At 37.7% G+C, this 21,608-nt stretch overlaps 1 protein-coding gene across 1 annotated transcript in view; it reads left to right on the top strand.

Moving 5' to 3' along the window:
- Positions 1-21,608, top strand: part of GABRG3 (gamma-aminobutyric acid type A receptor subunit gamma3) — a 420,264-nt gene that overhangs the window by 26,647 nt on the left and 372,009 nt on the right. The window contains exon 3 of the mRNA XM_087967117.1: positions 15,504-15,571. Coding sequence (XP_087823243.1) covers positions 15,504-15,571 — 68 coding nt within the window. The remainder of the gene's footprint in view (positions 1-15,503; positions 15,572-21,608) is intronic.

Raw genomic sequence — 21,608 nt, 5'->3', positions numbered from 1 at the left:
GTGCCACAGCCAAACTTACCTGACTGTGCATGTGCGCGCCTGCCAGCTGATTTTCAGCCCGTTTGAGGCTTTTTTTGGCCTCCCAGAGGCTCGAAGGAAGCCTCTACAGGAAGCCGAAAAACAGGCCTGTTACATCACTTCCTGTATTTCTGGAAATATCGGAAGTGATGAAATGGGCCCATTTTTTGGCCTCCAAAGGCTGCAGAGGCTTCCCTCAAGCCTCTGGGAGGCTGAAAAAGGCCTCAAATGGGCCAAAAATCAGCTGGCAGGCATGCACACGCATAGTGCAGGTAAGAGGGTGGCAATGGGGATAGTGTGCGCATGCACAGGGGGCTTGCGGGGGCCGCATGCATTTTGGCACAGGAGCCCAAAAAGGTTAGCCACCACTGTTCTAGTGGGTGATTAGCAAATCAAGTGTTTTTGTTATAGATAGTCCTTAACTTACAACCATTTGTTTAGTGACTGTTCAAAGTTACAATGGTACTGAAAACAGTGACTTATGACTGTTTTTCACACTTACGACCATTACAGCATTCCCATGGTCATATGATCAAAATTTGGATGCTTGAGGGCTGCAGTGTCCCAGGTCACCTTTTGTGATCACATTTTGTGACCTTTTGTCAAGCAAAATCAATAGGGGAAGCAAGATTCACTTTACAACTATGTTATTAGCTTAACAGTTGCGACGATTCACTTAATAACTGCTGCAAGAAAGGTCATAAACTGGGGCAAAACTCACAACAACTCTCTTGCTTAGCAACAGAAATTGAGGATTACATGTACTTCATGCCAATTTCATGCAGTGATTTCAAGAAGTAGCATTCAATAGCTGCTTAATCTGCATGTGCTGGACAATTACCTGATTCACATTTTCCTTCTGTCTCAGAGCAAAAGCATGGGAGTTTTGGGCTAATGATATGCCATTCTCAGCATTATCCTATTCTCAGGCCACTCTGAAAAACAGCTATATAATCCTGCAGTGTTTGAAAATCCCATTCACTTTTTGATCTGGCTTGCTGAGCCATCTTTAGCTGCACACACTTTAGCTGCACACAATTTTTATGTTCAAGTGAATTAACAAGACTTAGTAGTAAAAACAGTTTCCCATCACTGTTTTAATTCTTTCTGCTTTTTTTAATCACTCGTGGACTGATGATGAGGTCTTAGAATCCTTCCCTCAGTCCTGAGAAGATAAGAAGGAATTCCTGCTACAATCAGCACGAACACTAGGGGCAAGAATTTGTGCATATTGTTTTACATGACCGGTCCTTTTCCAGTGTGTTCACAATCTCGCATTTTAGAAGGAGTAATTATTTTGAGAAATAGAGTCAAGAGATAATTTTCTTCATTTCTTCTGGCATTCAGGTAACAAAATAGATATATCAAAGTTATAGCCATCCTTTATGTATAATCTTTGAAATGCTACATAAGAATTTAAATAAAAAAAAGTATTGAATCTGCTGTGGATCCTCAATGGCACAAATTAAGGCAGATTTTTTTTTCTTATGAGTTGCTTTTACAAGATGTGTATCATTAAATCAGGGTACTCCTCATTCATGTTTTCATTAGTTTCATCAGAAGCCTATTTAAGCCACACTATGCTGTTTGGATATTACAGATATATTTACAAACAGTTATATAATAACTTTAAATATTTATAGATTGGTCTCTCAAATGTTAGCCTGGAAGAGTTGAAATTTGGACCCATTTGGTTGGGGTTTTTTGTTTTTTTGTTTTGCCCTTTATGGAAAATAACTATCCTGTACCAAGGACTGTTTCAAAGAAGTTGATTTGTGAAGACTGATAGCAGCTGTGACAACCTTTAATCAGTTTTCCACCTATGATATACAGCACACATAATTCTATGGTTGCTGCCAGCACTTTGAAATGATTTTTTTTGGATTGATCCATCTGACAAGCAGCGCAAAATAGAGAAGATCCATTTGTAATATGACTGACAGATTTGAGGGAACTAGCAAGATCATTTTTTTCCTGCCAGGGTCTATGACTATCGAAATGAAGTTTATTATATTGCGTAGGGTGCTAGATATGGTTAAATGAATGTCCTGTGCAGATTATATCTACAGGGGAAAAATATCTATGTACCTGTTTTCTTTATACCTCAGTTTTCATTGTAGCAAGGAAATAAACTTCTAGATCATCCTTTCATCTTTCCTTAATGTGGTGATTAAAACCTGAGGTCATTGATATCACTGTAAATAATAACATGGTCTCTTTGTCTTTGCTACTGTGTGCCATGCACATCCTGCAACTGTAGCCTATAAACCATAACACCTGGGTAAGTAAACCCAGACAATTGTACCTTATTCACCAAACGAGAATTAAGCAATAATAGGTCAAATATGTCAGGTTAGTCACAAACTGTCCTTCAGTTTGTTTTATCAAAGCCTGTGCAACTAGTAACATCTAGAACTTTCAATCCTTCCATTTTTTCCTACTGTACTTTGTTCTATATTTGTTACTTTTAAATATTTACTTGTGAGTATTTCTGTAAGCATTTTCTTATTCACTGTGGAAAACAGGATGGGACTTAAGACAATAAAGGCCTGTGCTTCTCTGATAACTCAGAAATACTTGGAGGACCACAGTTTCCACAATCCCAAAATTAACCTTGAGTCTTTTCCAGCAAGATAACTCATAACTTCGATGGTCTCATTAAATAGTGATCCACGATAGAATTTATATTCTTGTGCATTGGACGTCCATTCTTCCATAAAAAAGAAAAGGTAAATGTTAAAATATTGTTAACCTAAGGTAAAGAAGAATGTAATCATTGTTCTGCAAAGATATATCTCCAGCAGCTGGCCAAAATTTTATAAAATCTTCATTAAAGGAGACACACACACACACACACACACACACACACACAAACACTTGGTTAGATTATTTCCTTAGAAACAATAAAATGAGATAAATAGTTAGATTTCACTCAAAGGAAGACTTTTTTTCCTTGTTCTATCTTTTCTGCAATGTTGTTTGACAATTACAATACATTCAAATGCATGTTTATTAAAGAAACGAAAACAAAACCAATCCCCACCAAGCTCCTACATAATCCATTAAATGGAATATATTCCTTAGCAAGTGAGATTAGGATAGAAGCCTTAGTCAGATTTAACACTGGTTTTTTCCCCCAGCTCATCCTCAGTGTAGATGAGGCAGATGGCAACTTTCAGCATTCCTTTGCTATGCTGGGAGAGTTGATTTATTACCTTGCCTTTAGTGGTAACTCTTTTATTTCTGATTGTGCCAATAATGTATGAGATGAAGGCCTCAATAGATGGTCCTTTGTTTTGGATAATAAAATACATTGTATATTAAAGAGAGACCATTTCCCCACCTAAATAGGCAAAATAGTGTAGCATTTTTCCTACAATGGTTATTTCAACAAGAAGAGGTCAAGTGGAAAGCTATCGGTTCCTTCTTCTCCCCTTCCATCTGTTGAGTGATTTGGCTGAGTCCCTGGAAGGGTCATAGTTTTGGATTGGGTGCTCCTGTGCAGCTTTCCACTATCTTTAATCCTGGGATGCAACTTGGTTTTCCAAGGAACTCTGAGAGTTGAAACCCAGAAAGAAACCTAAAGCACCAATGGAGGAAGATTAAAAAAAAACACGAATCCAACTGAAGTCAAATGTTAGGAATTACAGTCTGATAAGAGCAGCAAAATGTTTCCCCCCTGCTTTTATCATGTCAACAAATAGCCACCTAGGGTTCTTTTTAAAGTAACTTGTTCCCTGCCAGAGAGGGATGAATCACCACATCCATCTACAAATCCACTGTGAGAATTATTCTAGGTATCTAGAACAGAGGTCTCAGAACTTGGCAACTTTAAGACTTGTGGACTTCTGGGAGTTGCAGTTCACAAGTCATAAAGTTACCAAGTTTGGGGACCTCTGATCTATAGGATAATGTTGCTTGGGTTTGGATTCTGGGAAAATCTTATTCAGGTATCAGAAGCAAAGTCTTGTGTGGTTAGTGGGGTGAGGTTTGAGTTTTTGATTTTATTTTAGGATTGTTTACTATATGCCGCTATATGCTATAGTCACTGTAGCTTTGAGTGGTCTTGCATATTTAATAAAATAAAATTTGAAATAAATTAAAGAAAATGATGCAGATGTCTGTCAGTAAGACAGTTAAATATATTACTGTCGGAGGCCAAGGATAAGATGATTCCTCCATCCCATTCAGAATAGTTAAGTGAATGGTAGTGGAAATCTTCTTTATTGTGGAATGGGATAATATCCTTTACAGAATCTGAAAGGAAGGAGCTATTTTAGAAGTACTGGGCGTGTTACATAGTACCTATTGCAATGCCAGACAGCTGCTTCTCTCTCCCAAATGGTAGAGCTGGCCCAGAAGTTAAACATTCCCTTGGCAGCAGTAAATGAAAGTGAATTTTAATCAGCTCTAAAGGCCTTCTCTCTTACACTTGAGTAAAATGGCTACTATTTGAGGCAAGCTGACAAGGCACTTGAATTCTTTTCAAGATGGGATGAGCCAACAAGTTAAATTATTCCTATAAGAAGAATAGTTTGAAAATTCAAGGGATCCTTAACTGTGCTGCCCTGTGCCCTTTTTAGTCTACATAATGTGTCTTAAATTATGCCTATTATATACTATTAGAATTGCCTTTATTATTTCTTTTTCCCCCTCTTCTCAAAAGCAGGAACTGTACTAAAATTGCTGTTTTTGTTTCAGTTGTATGATAGCCAGGGCTAGGTTAATTAGCAGTATTTGTTGCAATGAGTTCAAATTCCTTTTTGATTGATGCAGCTACGACTCTGCTCATCTAACATTTAGTACAGTTTAGTACAGTTTGAATTTCTGGTTCTTTTAACTTCTTAAATTGTCATGGAGAGAAGATAAAACAACTTAAAATCATACTGGATTTTATTCAACAAAAACATTGGATGGTTTCTTCTCATTAATTTTCACAACTAGCCAAAAATATTAAGCGTTAGAAATGCAGATTGATATTCCCAATTATTTTCTCGTATCTATATTGAATACCTTACTTCAATTAAATGGTCAAAATAGTTGTACAGCAAACATTTTACTGTCCTGAAGCAATATACATGAAAAAAAAATCAGCCTATGTCTAGCTCTTGACTCATTTTTTTACTTGATTGCTAAAGTTTAAGGTATACATTCAAGTAAGAGTGATGTAAGGTGCAGGAGAAAATTCACAGTAAATTTGCAATAAAATGAATTCAAACAATTCAGCAATTAATTTCTCTCATTTAATGTACAACTATTTTGTGAAGGAGGGTAATGTAGGAGATGCCTAAGACTTTCCATTGATGCCATGACTGAGCAGAAATTTGAACCCTTACTTTCCCAGTTCAAAGCTACTCCACCTTCTTCGCAGATGAATTTTTCTAACTTAGTATTGAGCCCACAATTGAGCCCAAATTTTCCTGTTGTCAAGTGAGAGATTTGTTAAGTGAGTGTTGCTCCAATTTGCAACCTTTCTTGCCTCAGTCGTTAAATGAATCACTGCAGTTGATAAGTTAGTACCTTGGTTATTCAGTGAATCTGACTTCCCCATTGATTTTGCTTGTCAGAAGGTCACAAAAGGGGATCACATGATCTTGGGACACAGCAATGGTCATTAATATGAACCGCTTGCTAAACATCTGGATTTTGATCACATAATCATGGGGATGCTGCAAAAGTCATAACTGAAAAACAGTCACAAGTCACATTTTTCAGTGCCGTTCTAACTAAATGAACTGTTGTAAGATTTTGCTACATCTGGAAAACAATAGACTGGGAAAGATTGTCATATTCCACAACTAGAACCTGAATAAAATACATTTATTTACCACTGAAATCAGTGTGATCCAACTAAACATATTTAGCAGGATTTATAACCAAAAGTTGTTAAAACATTTCCTTATTTATATTTAGTGTGATTGCTGGCTTAGAAGCATTGAGAATCGCGTGAAATGTTTTATTCAGTTATTCTGTGATGGCTATAATGTTTAGGTACAGATAAGAATGTAGGAAGTGTGTGCGGTTCAGAGTCAAAGCCATGCAGGATTCCATTTTTGAGAAGTTGAGTCTAAGATCACCACACACAGGCAGCTAGAAAAAACCCTATATACAGTATTGTGTTATTTTTAACTGTAGCTGTTTTTCAGCAGTATCTAATTCTGAGTATGGAAGCTTCATTGGGGACTATTATAGGTTGGGCTCGCAGATACAGCACTTCATAAAATAATTCTTTTGGCATTGTCTGCTAATATCCTTCCGTTTTCAGCTGTGACGGCCTCCTGCAGTCCTTCACCAGTGAAAATGGAGCTCAGGAGCCCATTTTTACTGGGAGAGCACTCAGGCCACTACAGGCACCCCGATACGAGTGACGTCATGCTGGACACACCCATCCTGGCCATGCCCACACCAGCCCCCCAAGGTCAAACACAACTGTGATGTGGCCCTCAATGAAATCGAGTTTGACAACCCTGATATAAATAGTCTTAAAATCTATCTTGGGCTTTCTAATTCAATCTGCCTTTGGATTATGGATTTCCTGTCTGGCCGTTCACAGAGTGTCAGATTAGGTAATCATACCTCTCCAGCCCTTATTCTTAACACTGGTACACCACAGGGTTGCGTGTTAAGTCACTTACTCTATACCCTTTATGTGCATGACTACATTCCCACTCACGCTAGTAATACTATGACTAAATTTGCAGATGATACAACAGTGGTGGGACTTATCTCCAGGGGGGTGGTGGTGAGTCTGCCTCCGAGATGAGGTGGACTGGTTGCTTTTGTGGTGTGGAGACAATAACTTGGACCTCAACGCCAATAAGACCAAGGAGCTTATAGTGGATTATAGAAGGAACAGATTAGACCTCCAGCCCTTGCTTATCAAAGGAGACTGAGTGGAGCAAGTGGCCAGTTTTAAGTTTCTGGGTGTTACCCTAAAAGAGGACCTGACCTGGGGTGCCCACATTGCAGCCCTGGTCAAAAGGGCCCAGCAGAGATTATACTACCTGAGGCTTCTCAGAAAACAACAACTGAATGAGAAACTGCTGGTGACCTTCTACCACTGCACCATAGAGAGCATTTTAACATACTGCACCTCTGTATGGTTTGCCAATTGCACAGTGGCAGATAGGAAAGCACTCCAGAGGGTTGACATCATTGCCCAGGGGATCATTGGTTGCCCTCTCCCCTCTTTGGAAGAGCTTTCTTAAGGCAGCAGTTCCCGCTGCCTTAAGAAAGTTCAAAACATTCTCAAAGATCCATCTCATCCTGGGAACCCTTTTCTTGAACTATTACCATCTGGCAGATGGTACAGAATAATAAAAACAAGGACAAAAAGGCTGAAAAACAGCTTCTATCCCAAGGCAGTAGCTCTTTTGATCTTTATCCCAAGGCAGTAGCTCTTTTGAATTCTGCTGTATGTTGTTGGTGTTGGTGTGGTGTCGGGGGTTTCCAGTTCAATGTGTGAAGGGTGAAGGATGTGTGTTTGTGTTTATTTTCATGGTCATGGTCATGGTCATGGTCATGGTCACGATGTGCACAGAAGATGGTGTTTGATTGCGTTGTACGAGGTGCAATGACAATAAAGTAAAGTCAACTAAACTATGATCCTAATGCTTTCAGTACTAATGACACTCATGTGATCCTGGAAGCCAATTTTTGAAATTTAGGACTACCAACATACTTTGCCCTAAAAAAAAGCAGTTAGAAAAGCAGAGATAAGCAATATATAAGATGATGGGAAGAGTGATGTGGATGTGTAAGACATTTGTAACAAGTCAGGCTTACCTAAAAGGGTGTGCTCCACTTGAATGAAAAAGTAGCTTGCTATCAAGAATGGCTTTTAAACAGATTTAACTCTAAAAGACAAGGATTTCAGAAGCATCTCATTCAAGAAAATGCAATCTTTGGAGATGAGTTTTTGTTTGATTGATTTGTCCTACACATGATATACATGTTATTCAGGAGCATCAATGTGTCTGACAGTCATAAAAATCATACAATTGAAGCCTTACCCCCTTCTTAACATGAATTAATACACATAAAAGGGGTAGGGACTTTTGATCATGCAGGTGCTTTCATTATCTTGAATTTTGACATTCTTTGCAGATGATTTTGATCTTCCTATTAAATAAGGTTTATTCTGATTCAGAGCGTTTAGTTACAACTATAAATAATCTAATGGTTGGTTACCCTTTATTACTGTCAAAGACCAATGTTGAGTATCATGTAAAGGTGGTTAAAACAGATTAAGCATTGGAAAAGTAAAAAAAAAACACCTAGAACAACAAATTTACTGAGCTACAAAAAATATCAGTTAACTAAAACCAGTAAAATAAAAAAAACAATTAAATATTAACTAAATTCTTAAATTTTAAGCTCTAAGGGTATGAATAAATGAATATAAATGGGCTACCCTACCCTATTACTTAACTTTGTATAGAACTCATAAAACTGTTTTAAAATTCTTCCTTGGAAGTTCATAAAATTCTATACAATGGAAGCCAACTATCTGGTTACAAGTAGCAATGGCAATTAAGCAAATTTTAGCTACTTTCTTAGAGGTCATCTCTGAGAAGTGTGCTAACAGGACATGAATAAGATCGGCATCTATTTTGCTGTGCTTGGTTGATAACAAATATATAATATATAATATATGCCAGTTTAATAAAAGGGACAGTGAAGAAGGACATGTTTGATTGATTCAATTTTCTCCAAAGGACACGAACATAAATTACCTTGTTTAGAAAGGCTATTAAATCTGAGGATGGAAGTGGAAATTGTTCTGATTGTGGAGTTCTAAAAATAAGTACAATTGGTCAAAAAAGCTAAAGGTAAAAGATTGTGTGAGACAAAAAGAAAAAGGAAAGAAGAACCTAGAACTTAAATATATTATAACAAGTATTTTAAAAAGCTAATAGAATGAAGATAACAAATGCAAACTGTATAGGAAGATGTATTTGTCAAAAGGACCATAATGCTCCATACACAGACTTTACAAATGGACAAACTATTTTGTGAAAGCACTATAGGTTTCTCCCCAAAGTTTTTTGGGAGGCTGCCTTAAAAGAAACGTAATAATATGGTTTTATTGTCTCCCCTCCAATTACTATTGTGTTTCTCATATAATAAGGCCGGGTCTTATTTTTTGAGCCCCCAAAAATGGCTAGGCCGTCTTTTCGGGTGACTTAATTTCCCCCTTGCATCTTCGGGTGGGCAGTGATGGCTTGGATGTTGAGCTCGGCGTTGGTGGGGCACTTCGTATCGGGGTCAACGCAGGCAGCACCATATCCAGGTGTGCAACAAAAGTACTTCCTAACGGCAAGCCCCCCCCCCACCATTCCCCACCATTTTGCATGTTTTATTATAGGCCTTAATTTGGGGGAGGGGCTTAATTTCATTTCATGCCTATAAAACATGCTGGGATTTCCTATTGGGGGAGGCCGTATTGTTGGAGAAACAGGGTATTACTATTAATTATTTCAGTCACTCTTGGATACTTATGAGAAAATGTATGTAACAAAGAGATGGAGATGACCTAAATAACTGTGCTTTAGAAAAACTACCCAGGAGCCCTCTTGAGAGAGTGCAACAAGCAAAGGAAATGAAATAACAATCTTTCTCACAACTCTGATTAAGTTTAGTTACTAGAATCTATTCCAAGTTATAAAATCAGTTAGAAACAGTAACCGTAAGCTATTATAGTAAATGAGTAACAGAATAACAGCGTCCAACCCCCTCCTTGATGGGAAACCCTATACCATTTCAGACAAATTGTTGTCCATTCTCTTCTTAAAAACCTACAATGTTGAAGCACCCACTTCTGGAGGCAAGTTGTTCCACTGATTCATTGCTCTAACTGTCAGAACAATTTCTCTTTAGTTCTAGCTTTCTTCAACTGTTAGTAAGTAGTTCATTCCAAAAAAGAAAGAAAGAAATAAAGAGAAAAGGAAAAAGAAAGAAAGAAAAAGAAAGTCCAAAAGAGTCATATTAGACTTCATAGGAGGAACACTGTAAATAATGCCAGTGTTGAATTTTGGTCAGTGAACGTAATAAAAATTCTACTCACAAAGTGTTGTGCAAATGAAGACAATAAAAATAAATAAAGTTTGGCAAAGAAAATGCATGTGGAACACATACCCCCAACCCTTTGAAATATTTTTCCAACAGGAAATATGCTAGGAAGGCTGTTTGGTAGTTGGGTGACTGAAGTATTAATGGTACCGTAAAGAAGGTCAGTGAGACTGCTGAGAAGCATATTTAATTCTCTGCTCTATATTTACTCTTGGCTATGCTGAGCAGATGCCTGTGGCTCAGTTGATTTTTCTGGGGTGTGGGCAGTGGCTGCTATTAAAACTTACCTTGTGGCAATAAGAGTGGCCCTCCTGAGAAAGGGAGAGCTGGAGGTTTAGCTTCAGGCCATGAAGAGGATTTTTTCTTGAATCTGGTGCAGTGATCCCCAACCTTTTTACGCCGCGGCCCGGTATCCCAACCTTGTTATGGCGCGGCCCGGTACGACATCAGCTGGCGCCGCCATCTTGTTTTGATGAAAGTGCTTCCGGTGAGCTTTTACCTGGAAAAGCTCACCGAAGCACTTTTTCATCAAAACAAGATGGCGGCGCCCAGCAAGCCAGCTGCCCGGTAGGACTTGTTCCACGGACTGTGCCGGTCCGCGGACCGGTGGTTGGGGACCCTGATCTGGTGGGTAAAAATCACCCGATCCATTCCCAGTTGGATGCCAAGCACAGGATAGGTCCTGTGGAGATACTCAGGGAGTAAACTTATCCAGTTATTTGGAAGCAGTTTGACTTGGTTTGAAACAGTCAACAGGGTCCTTATACCATCTTGTTTGGGCTAGTGGTTAAAGCAAAAGCTAAAAAGAGGGAGATCATGAGTTCAAGTCCTACCTTAGCTATGAAAGCCAGCTGGGTGACTCTGGATCAGTCACTCTTTCTCAGTCCAGCCTACCACACAGGATTATTCATGACAGGAAAATAGGAGAAGAAAGTGGTTCTGAATATGTTCACTGCCTTGAATTATTTATAAAAATAATAAAGGTGGGATACAAAAAATAAAAAAAATAAATGGCCTATTACTGTGAATTAGATCCATGTCCTTCCTGGCAATGCTAATGTCCTTCCTAACCTTGAGTAATGGTGAATTCATTCTTGATGCAGAGGGTGTTCAAGTTGAAGCCCACATGTCTTAAAGTTGTTGAGGTTGGAATAGTGTCCTTTGTTTCTTCAAAACCTCGTTGTAGACCTCATACTAACATTTTAATGGCCTAACTGATCTAACTAGACACAGGATGTGTGATATCCAATTAAATACCTGGCTGCTAAATTCAACCCAGTGTATATTCTGATTACATAAGTGCATAGCCCATTTTTGCCTCAAGCACTACCAATAAATCAGTTGGTGCTTCAGTGTAATGTGTACTAGTCTCCAGATCAAATATACCTCTGAAAAAGTCTACTACACAAATAATATCAAAGGTTTTAAAGTAGTAGACTCCAAACAGGATTTGCAAAAAGCTCCTAAAGGATCACTGTAAAGTTAGTAAATACTTTAAAATAACAATTGTTATTCAGTCTAAGCAAGGGCAAAGTAATGTACATTGGCTATAAAACTTCAGTTTCATATATATATTAATGAGATCTGAACTGGAGTAATCAAGCATGAAAATAGATTTTGCAGTCACAAGGGATAACTCAGTAAAAATATCGACCCATTGCATTTCCCGCCTCAAGAACTATAAACAAATATAAATGTCATGCTTGGAGTCACTAGTAAGTTCTATACAAAGAAATACATACGGAATAGATTTCTTTTTTCCACATAGAGAGAAGGTGTGCTAAAGGGACACATGAGGTAGATATATAAAATGATGTGTCAGGGGGAAAATGGGTATACTAGGGATGCATTTCCTTATCTTGCAGTGTAAGAAGAGAGTTCATCCATTGAAGCCGAAAACTTGGAGCCTCAGTATCAGGGATCCCCAAAGAAGTCAATATTCCACCTCCAAGTTCAATTAGACTATCCACGAGGTCAATAGATGGTTGGGGTCAATAAGTGGTTGATAAAAATTAACGGTCAATTGGGATCAATTAATCTTTTGAGGTTTCTGTAGAACTCTATTCCAGTCTCTAGTCCTGAAAAAAGATGTAGCTGGCAGCAAGACAATGCTTTCAGGGTTTGGATGATCAATTGCCAGTGAGAGCAGCCTTGAATTGTTTCTATCAACCATTTGTTGTTATTGGCCTCATTAACAGTACCCTTTGTGTTGTATAGCTGTGACCTTCCATCTTTCCTCTTCTCACTCTCATCTTCCCTGCCCCAGGAAAAATAAACCTATTCCTGTTCCTGTTCACTTCCTGCACTGAATATATTTCCTCATCTTAAACTCTGTTAGCGAGCCTATATGTTCTCCAACACCCAGAGCAATAGGAGAATAATAATAATATTATTACTTTGTGATACTATTAGTTAAAGTATTAGGATTTATTCAATTATTTTCATAACATAAATTCTTGGAGTCATATGAAACTTTATGAAGGGGTTGATGAAGTGAAGAGCTTGGTGATTCCTGCTCTGCACTGATTTTAAAATATATAGTTATTTATATCAGATAAAACTACGCTATAGATTTTGTTTGAAATAAGTGAACTAACAGCTTTTCTGATGTTTCAGGCAATTAACGAGGTCCAACTTTATCATTAAAATACATCAAGAAAGCTAAGTTTTGTAGTGTTTTAGCTATTTTAGATAATCCATATATGTTACCATTGTTTTATACAACATGATTGATAATTACAGCGGGCATAAGTGTCTATGGAGATTATCAATTATCCAAGTCATTATTGTCCCAAAGGTGCTTTTTTCAAGAGGCAACTGGACTTTCTGCTTTTTCTTTGAAGATGTTTCACTTCTTATCCAAGAAGCTTCTTCAGTTCTGAATTCCCACCATCCAGTCAGACCTGAAGAAGCTTCTCAGATGAGAAGCAAAACGTCTTCAAAGAAAAAGCAGAAAGTCCAGTTGCCTCTTGAAAAACCACCTTTGATACAGCAGGCATAGTGCATATAATATAACTGTTTCTATTGGTGTGACAAATACCACATTTCCAGATATTTTGTTTAAAACTGAGCTTTGAATACTGTTCCTTTACATACTGTAGCCTGCCAGATGTTGGTAATGACAGATATAAAACAATATATACTGAATCTTGGGAGTACATATTTAGTTTGATGGATCAAAAGTGACTTTACTATTTGGTCAACTGTAATTATTTATGCTATTAACAAACTCATGGACCATATTTATTTAGGATTTAGATTTCTGTATATTTATTTGCTCATTACCTGTTGGCTCCCCAAAGGATGTGTTGTGTTCCTGGTTCCACTAGAGATTTGATACCAGGAAACATCTTGCCTTGTTCAACAGAACTTCCTTTTGAGAAGATAAGCAGAGGAATCTATCTAGAAGTCACAGTGTATTTAGATTAGTGGAATGTAAGTGTTTCCTGCGTTGAACTGATTTTGCCTTAAGCAAGTAGACTCAGTCAGATTGTTTCTCAGGGGTGAGGATGGGGACTCACAAGACAAATGTCACAAGAGATTTCCCAACTTGGACCTGAAGCCTGAATATTCTTTTTATACTTTTTAAACATTGTTTGCTTTTCAAAGAAAGAATAATTGTGCTTGGAGACATGAGGCTTCTGTGAAAATCTCTGATGCATGTTCACTCTGTAGCAAGCATTACACTTTACAGGAAGAGGAAGGAGGGCTGTGAGCCTGGAGCAGTAATGGAATTGCAAGAGGTAGAAGAAAGGAAGTTTAAACACTAAATTCAATATTGGAAAGGAAGGAGAGGCAATGACATCACACATGTGGCTGTGCTAGGAGAGAGCAACAGAAGCAACCGATGGCTTACTAGGTTTTGAGAATTGCAGAATTTAAAAAGTTGGTTAAATAAATTTGAGGAAGCAAACTCCTACTTCTTACATAAACCTATCGTTTTAAATGGATTGTTTCTGTCTAGATATCAAATGTCATTATATATTTCTTGACCCCAACCTTCACCTCAATGATATCCTTATTCTTATTCATGGGGCAGAGGATAAAATTTGCAGAGAAATTCGAAGTTTGTAGGCAGCATCAGCCATCAGTATGACACTGGAATATTGAAATGTATGAAATGGAGTATGAAATATCTCCAGCTGTTGGATAATATACTCACAATTTTGCTTTTTTTATTTGTTTGCCTGCTTATTTTATTACTGTTTACTATTAATTGCATGCAGGAATAGTTGATATCCTGAAATGAACCAGCGTTTGATTTCCTGTGTCAAAACATAATACCATCCTCACAGTTTGGGGGAGCAAAAGTGGGGGGCAGCTTTTAAGGACCTCTTTCTCTTTTACTGGGCAGACAAAGTGGTTTTGTTCTTTCTCTAAGGAAAATAAGGAAATGATCCTTATAATGTTATGAAATAATTTCTTTTTGAAAAATTGTCAGAATCTTTCCTTTTCTTCCTCTCTTCCTAGAGCAGGGCAGGACAATGGCTTTACTCTCAATCAGAAGTCTTGATTAGGAAAGGCATGTGTGTATTAGATCTGAAGGCAAAAAAAAAAAAGTGCTTTGGAGTTTTACAGGGACAGACAGAAAAATCATCTGCCGGCAGCTATGTATTTGCATCTTTTCATGAGACTGCAAGGCTGCTGGGGAAAAAAACTGTGTTTGGTTTCAAGCTTTGCACGTAGGTGTGATTGGGTATTTACATATATTCCAAAAACCATTTCACCTTAGATTCTGACACATAGCATGACCCTGTGTGTTAATAGTGCCATCTCATTAGACAATGTCATCATGAGGTGTGAATGAACTTCTATTTAGCTGGAGATCAACTGACTGTCTTTTATCTTCTTTTGTTAGAAAGGCTTAATAAAGTTCTTATGCAGTTTAAGAGATACACTTAAGAGACATTGACCTTTCCTTTCTAGAGATCCTAGAAGTAAAACAAATTTTGATTCCTGATGACTATCTGGGCAAACAAGTTTTCATGACAAGATTTCAGAAGAAGTGGTTTATCATTACCTGCTTTTTCAGCCTGAGAGAAAATGACCAGTCAATCAGCTGGCATAATGCCTAAGGCGGGACTAGAAATCTTTGTCCCCTGGTTTCCTGCCTGCTGCCTTAACCACTACAGAGGCTGGAGCCAAAATACCAGTGATGGAACTGAAGAAAAAATAGAGTATGATGTACCAAATATAAACCCTAATCTTGAAGCTGTGTGTCTTACAAGTATGACAGTTTGAAAAGGTTCTTGCAAACCAACCAACCAACCAACCAACCAAAAACTTATTTAGTCTCGTGATTTCGCAGCAGACTTAAGTTCAGAATGACATAGTTATAAAAATGTTTAACATGATACCGTGGTATTGTATTTGAGACAATATTAAATGCCACCTTTTTGGTTTTCCTTTCACAGCGAAACCCACAGTCATTGATGTTGACATCTATGTTAATAGCATTGGCCCTGTGTCATCAATAAATATGGTAAGTGTCACACAAACAATTACTTTATTGGCAGGGCTGCTTCTTGTATCAATAACCAAGTTCTTTAATTTTTCCTAAATGTGAGGTGAAATGTTATTGCTGCAGATGTCATTCTATTTTCTATGTTCTTGTTCTGTGTGCCTGACAAGTCTTTGTCCTTTTCCCAAAGGGCAAAAATAACGCTCAGCAAATAGCATGCTGTGATCTGTCTATCACAAAAGTATGAATATTCAGTGTATCTTCAAAAATACAAAATTGAAATAAAGCTATGGGCAGACTACAGGCGTTTGTTGTCCCTCAATGCAGCAAACTGGGAAATAATGCTGTTGTTAAGAAAAGACAATAAAAGCTAATAACACAACCCTCTGTATATTTGCTTGAAAATAGGTGCAGAGATATATACTTCTGGGTAATTGTGCTAAGCTTGTGAAGTTTTTTATGTGAAGTTTTAAGATTTTTTGCTTCTGAAAATCTTGGTTGCTATTCATTGGAAGTCTATTTGATGGTACAGAAAGAAGGCGGAGGAGGGCAATTAAGATGACAAAAAATCTGGAAGAAAAATCTCACAAGGAACAGTTGGAAATGTTGGGTACTTTTAGCCTGGCGAAAGAAAAATTGTGTGGGAAACATAACTATTTTCAAGTATTTGAAAGGCTGTCATAGAAGATAGGATGGCTATCTATCCTCATAATTCAATCTCTTATCACCAGCTGTTTTCTCTGAGGGATGAGGTCAGACTTCATAATGTAATGTTCAAGACTTTACTCAACTTAAGAATCAAAATTATTTTAGACTGTTTCCAAAACTCTGTTAAAGGATCCCCTTGATACAAAGTATTACATTAAAATAAAAATCCAGATATTACAATCTCTCTAAATTCTTTATAAAATTCCCCTGACAATACATCAGGACTAGAAGATTTTCTATTTTAAATAATATTAAAAACTTCAGAAATTTCTGAAATGTAAAAAAGAGAGTTCATATATTGAATATATTCTACATTCAGTTCTGGGAATGTTAAACTATTTAAAAATTAATTAATTTTTATTGATGATTGATTATTTGAAGAATATAATTGTTGAAAAAAGTTTAAATTGTTCATTTATACCTTTGGATTTGATCAAAATTTGACACTGCATTTTAAAATTACATTTATACATATTTTTCTTAGCTTTTTTCACTTTATTTGCCAATATTTTAGAATTTTTATTTACATATTCATAATACATTTACTTAGCAAGAATAACCTGGGAGATTTTTTTCTGTCTCCAAACCATTCAACTCTTTGTAAATAGTATCTGATCTAGTTCTATAATAGTTTGCTAATAAATTGTTAATTTCCAAATAAAGTTTACTTGCTTTTTCTGTTTGTTTTTTAAGCATGCTTATCTAATGCATCTACCCACCTCTTAATATTGTTTTTATAGTATCCCATCTTGCTATCCCAAAAGTGCTTTTCCAAAAGACGACAAGATTTTCTTGATTCCTCTCACCCCTTAAATTAATGTTGCTTCTCATCCAAGAAGCTTCTTCAGCTTCTTGGATGAGAAGACAAACATTTTCAAGGAAAGAAACCAAGAAAGTCCAGTTGCTTTTTGGAAAAGCACTTTTGAGATATTCTTAGAAATATTTTATTTGTATTACTTTCTTGAAAAAAAAATTCTCAAAGTTTGGATAAGTTGTTGTTTTCCTTCTTCATAGTACAGTACTATGGGATTGAGTAAATGGAACAATTTCTTCTAATTTAAGTATGATAATCACTGGAGTGTGATCTGATATAAGGATTGGTACAATTTTAATTTGTTGCAGGAAATTTGAGAAAGTTTTAGGTATCTAAATAAAGTGCAGTATGAGATTTATGTCTTTCTGAATAAAATACATGTGCTTTTGTTGCAGTGTTCACAAGTCCATATATCTATGTATCCATTTAAATTTAAGTCTCTTGTAATTTCCACTTTCAGGCTTTAATGTATCAATAGTAAAGTCTTTTCCTATTGTAAATGATCCAAATTACATTTTTTCCTATTCATACTTTTTTTGGAAATTGACCCAATTAGAAGACTTTTATGTATATGGTAGAGTTAATGCATTGTTATCTAGCTTAATATTAATTATATGTTAATAAAAGGAAATAATTGTATTTATTGTCATGATTCTATTTATTATTTTTAAAGGGAAACTCTGACTTGTGTTCCAAAGACCAGAAAAAGGGTTTATTCATGATGTAAGATAAAATAACTTTTGCTTTCATATATTCCCAAATGCAAAGGCTCTGAGTGAATTTTCTTACTGAAATCAGGCTGATGGATAAAAAAGGATTTTTTTCCTAGATATTTCAAACATCTAAAGCCCTTTGAAATATGTCTATCTTTTAGAGGTTTGGCAAGACTTGTTAATTCTTTGAGGCATTTGAGAAAATTAGTAAAAAATATCCTTTAGTTTTGTTTTCATTTATGTATTAATTTCCCTAGATTTTTAATTTTGTTTTTAAGGTTGTTTTATATATTGTTTTAATTTAAATTATATTAAACCACTTTGAAGCTTTAAAAGAGATTCTCTCGTACAGAAACATAATAAGTGCATTTTGTCCCTGAGTACTGATTTACTCAGAAACTGATTCACTTTTTTCCTCCCTGTGGGACGCTCATCCACGAATAAAGCATAAAGAATTGCCAAGTGAATAACATTTGAATATATTTTATTGAATTAGAAACATACAAACATTTATGCTTTCAGAGCTTTGTGTACCAATAATATTGGCAGACTAACTAGAATATGCACATTTAGTGGTAGAAGGATAAACATACATGTACAGTTTTCCTTCCTTCCTTCCTTCCTTCCTTCCTTCCTTCCTTCCTTCCTTCCTTCCTTCCTTCCTTCCTTCCTTCCTTCCTTCCTTCCTTCCTTCCTTCCTTCCCCCAACTATTCTCCTGGCACTCAAGGCAGCCTACATACACATTCTTCTTCAGAGTTTCCCCATAATAATCTAGCAAAGTCAGCTGCCCAATCAGGATGCCCTATCAGCTTGACTGACCCAAAGTCATGCACAGAACTTCCATTGCTGAGGGCAGACACAAATCTGTCTGTTCCTAATATTAACCACTAGCTCAGGGGTCACCAACCTTTTGGACCTCAGGGACCACCAAACTAATAATTTTAAATTCCAGGGACCACTAACCAGTTCTGTGGGTGTGGCCTAATTTGTGGGTGTGGCTTGGTGGTCATGTGACTGGCTGGGCATGGCTTGTATGTAAATATTATAAATATTTATATAAATATTGAATTTTTTATAAAAAAGAGCAACTTTTACCCAAAATCAGGCAAAGCAGGCAAGCAGATTGAGTTGCTCACAGAATCATTCAGTGATCTATCTATCTACCATCGGCTAGCTCAGTCTGTCACATAAAATTTGCTTGCAAGCAAACTCATAAAATTTGCTAGCAAGCAAACTCACAAAATTAACTCACAACACACCATGTATGTAAATATTGATATATTTTTTTTTATAAAAAAGAGCAACTTTTACCCAAAATCAGGCAATGCAGATTGAGTTGCTCACAGAATCATTCAGTGATCTATCTATCTGCCATCAGCTACCTGAGTCTGTCACATAAAATTTGCTTGCCATGAGTCTGCACTGAATAATAGAACCTTCAGTCTTAAGAGAGGTTCGGCTGTGCTTAAAAGCAGAGCCAAAGATTTAAAGATTAGCTAGAAAGCAAGAAATTCAATTATTTCCTGCTTCCTGCTTCCCAGCACAGCAGAACAGCTGATGGTCGGAAAAAGGAAAAATAGAAATTTAGCAGGAAAGTGTGCCGGGTAAGGAGTGAGTGAGTGGTTTCCATTGCCATGTGGGCGGCGCAGCCTTGTGTTTCTGCACAGCCTGGATTAATTGCTTTGGGGGTTGTTCTGGGAGTGAGATTTCTCTGCAGCCCACCGAAATTTTCTTGCGGCCCACTGGTTGGTGACCGCTGCTCTAGCTCACATCTCTCTCAGGGTATTTCTGCCTTGGGGAGCGGATGAGAAGATTTTTGAAACTTTCCTTTCTCTGGCAAGTGCTTGTGACAGGACAGCAAGTGAACAAATAAAGTGTTGGCAGAAATAAATAGGCTTGCCTGTGGCTTCTGGGTAGGGAAAGAAAGACATCGGTTGGCAAGAAGACAATGAACAGGTGGATGCTGATGAAGAGACTGAGGGGAAGAAAGTGGTCACCAGCTGGTGAAAGCAAGTGAATAGGCAGGCAAACTGGTGAGAGAACATGAGCGATGGATCTACACTGACTGGCAACAGACTGGACACAGGTGCTTTTATTGATGGTATCTCATCTTTGTTTTCTTGAAAGGAGTTCTTAATATATTTTATCTCAGCATGGATGTCCATGGCTACTGATTACTCTTATTTCTCATTGGTATTTCCAGGTCTTTTTTTAAAATGCATTCTGCAAACCTTGTTTTTTTTTTAAAAAAAAATAATATAAATCTGCCTTTTGTTAGCTTATGTATTTATTTATTTGCTAGATTTATAGCTTGCCTTGTGCTCAGGCATTCAGTATGGTGTACATAGCACTCCAGTATCTCATTTTTCCTCACAACAGCCTCTGTCTCTCCAGTCTCTTTGCTTTGCAAGATGGGATTGAGGGAAAGCAATTTCTGTCAGCAATTTCTCCTTTGCCTGATCCTCCCCCACCCCCAAAGCACAGAGATTGTAGAGAGAGATATTTTATGAGAGCAAGCGGTTTGGTCTCCCACACCGTGAGAGCAATTCTAGTATGCCAGCAGTGTGAAAGGATCAAGCAAAGGAAAGATTGTCTATAGAAATTGCTTGCTTTTTTCCCTCTGCCCCCCTGCCCCCCTCAGGGAGAGATTGGGGACAAAAGAGAGTAAGCTGTTTGCTTAGCACACCTGCAGCTTCCACTCCCAGGTGCAGCACAATTGCCTAGTTTTCAAAGTGTACAAGACAGTGAGCAGGCACTCAGGAAGGGGGGCATTTGGGAGGCAAACAAAAGCCAAATGTATGTAACTAAGCAGTCTTGTCTTTACAATCAGAAAACACAGTCATGTTCACTTGCTATCCCAATCGATGACCACTTTGATAGTGACAGAGTTATTGGTTGGGTTGTTAAGCAAGGACTACCTGCATTGTGAATAATGAGGATTGACTATGTTGGAAGAAATGTCTTTCTGGGTTCAGTTCCAAGTGGGGAGAAAGACACTGGAGACATGGAGGCTGTTTGGAAAGATGATGTAATAGTGGACAAGAACACATGGTTTGAGGTCCTGGGCAATCGAGCATGATAGAGAGATAGAGAGAAGGAGGGAGGGACGGAGAGAGAGAGAGAGAGAGAAGGAGGGAGGAAGGGAGAGAGAAAGAGAGGAAGGGAGGGAGGGAGGGAGAGAGGGAGGGGGAGAGAGAGACATCTGCAGTGTCACCTTTTCCTGTTCTTTTTCTTGTTGTAACATCGTCTGTATTGAGCGTTGTCCTCCAGATGGTGAACTTCCTCCCTCCTTTTTTTATTTGTGTCCTGATCCCGATCCCACGCATTCACGAAGGAAGAAGGGGGGGGCGGGGGGCCGGCCGGGGGGGCGGGGGGGGGGGGGGGGGGGGGGGGGGGGGGGGGGGGGGGGGGGGGGGGGGGTTGGGGCCCTGGTGGGGGGGGGGGGGGGGGGGGGGGGGGGAAGAGGAAGAAGTAGGAATTGAAGAACCAGCCACTGTTAGTTTCCTGCTCATTTCAGATGATTCAAAATCTTCAGGTTCTTCTAGACCTTAATCCACTTGTGAAATAACCAATTGTAATTCCAAGTAAAAATAGTGGAAAAAAAGAAGCAAGATAAAAAAATAAATCTTCAAGTTCTTGCATACCTTAATCCAATCGATTACTTAAATAGCAGTAAAAACTCAAAAAAGGAAGAAAAAACCATAAACAGAAAAAGGAAAAAAATGTTAAATCTTGTAGGAGGTAGAAAAATAAAAAGTAAAAAAACTAAAGAAGAAAAAAAAAGTTCTTCAGGTTCTTCAACACCTTAATCCAATTAAAAAG

This window comes from Notechis scutatus, chromosome 5 (genome assembly GCF_049901735.1).
Source record: "Notechis scutatus isolate UNSWTSFEM ecotype Mainland chromosome 5, rNotScu1.2, whole genome shotgun sequence".
NCBI classification, from domain to species: Eukaryota; Metazoa; Chordata; class Lepidosauria; order Squamata; family Elapidae; genus Notechis; species Notechis scutatus.
The sequence above is the reverse complement of the archived record's forward strand: the minus strand, read 5'-3'. Positions and strand labels throughout refer to the sequence as shown.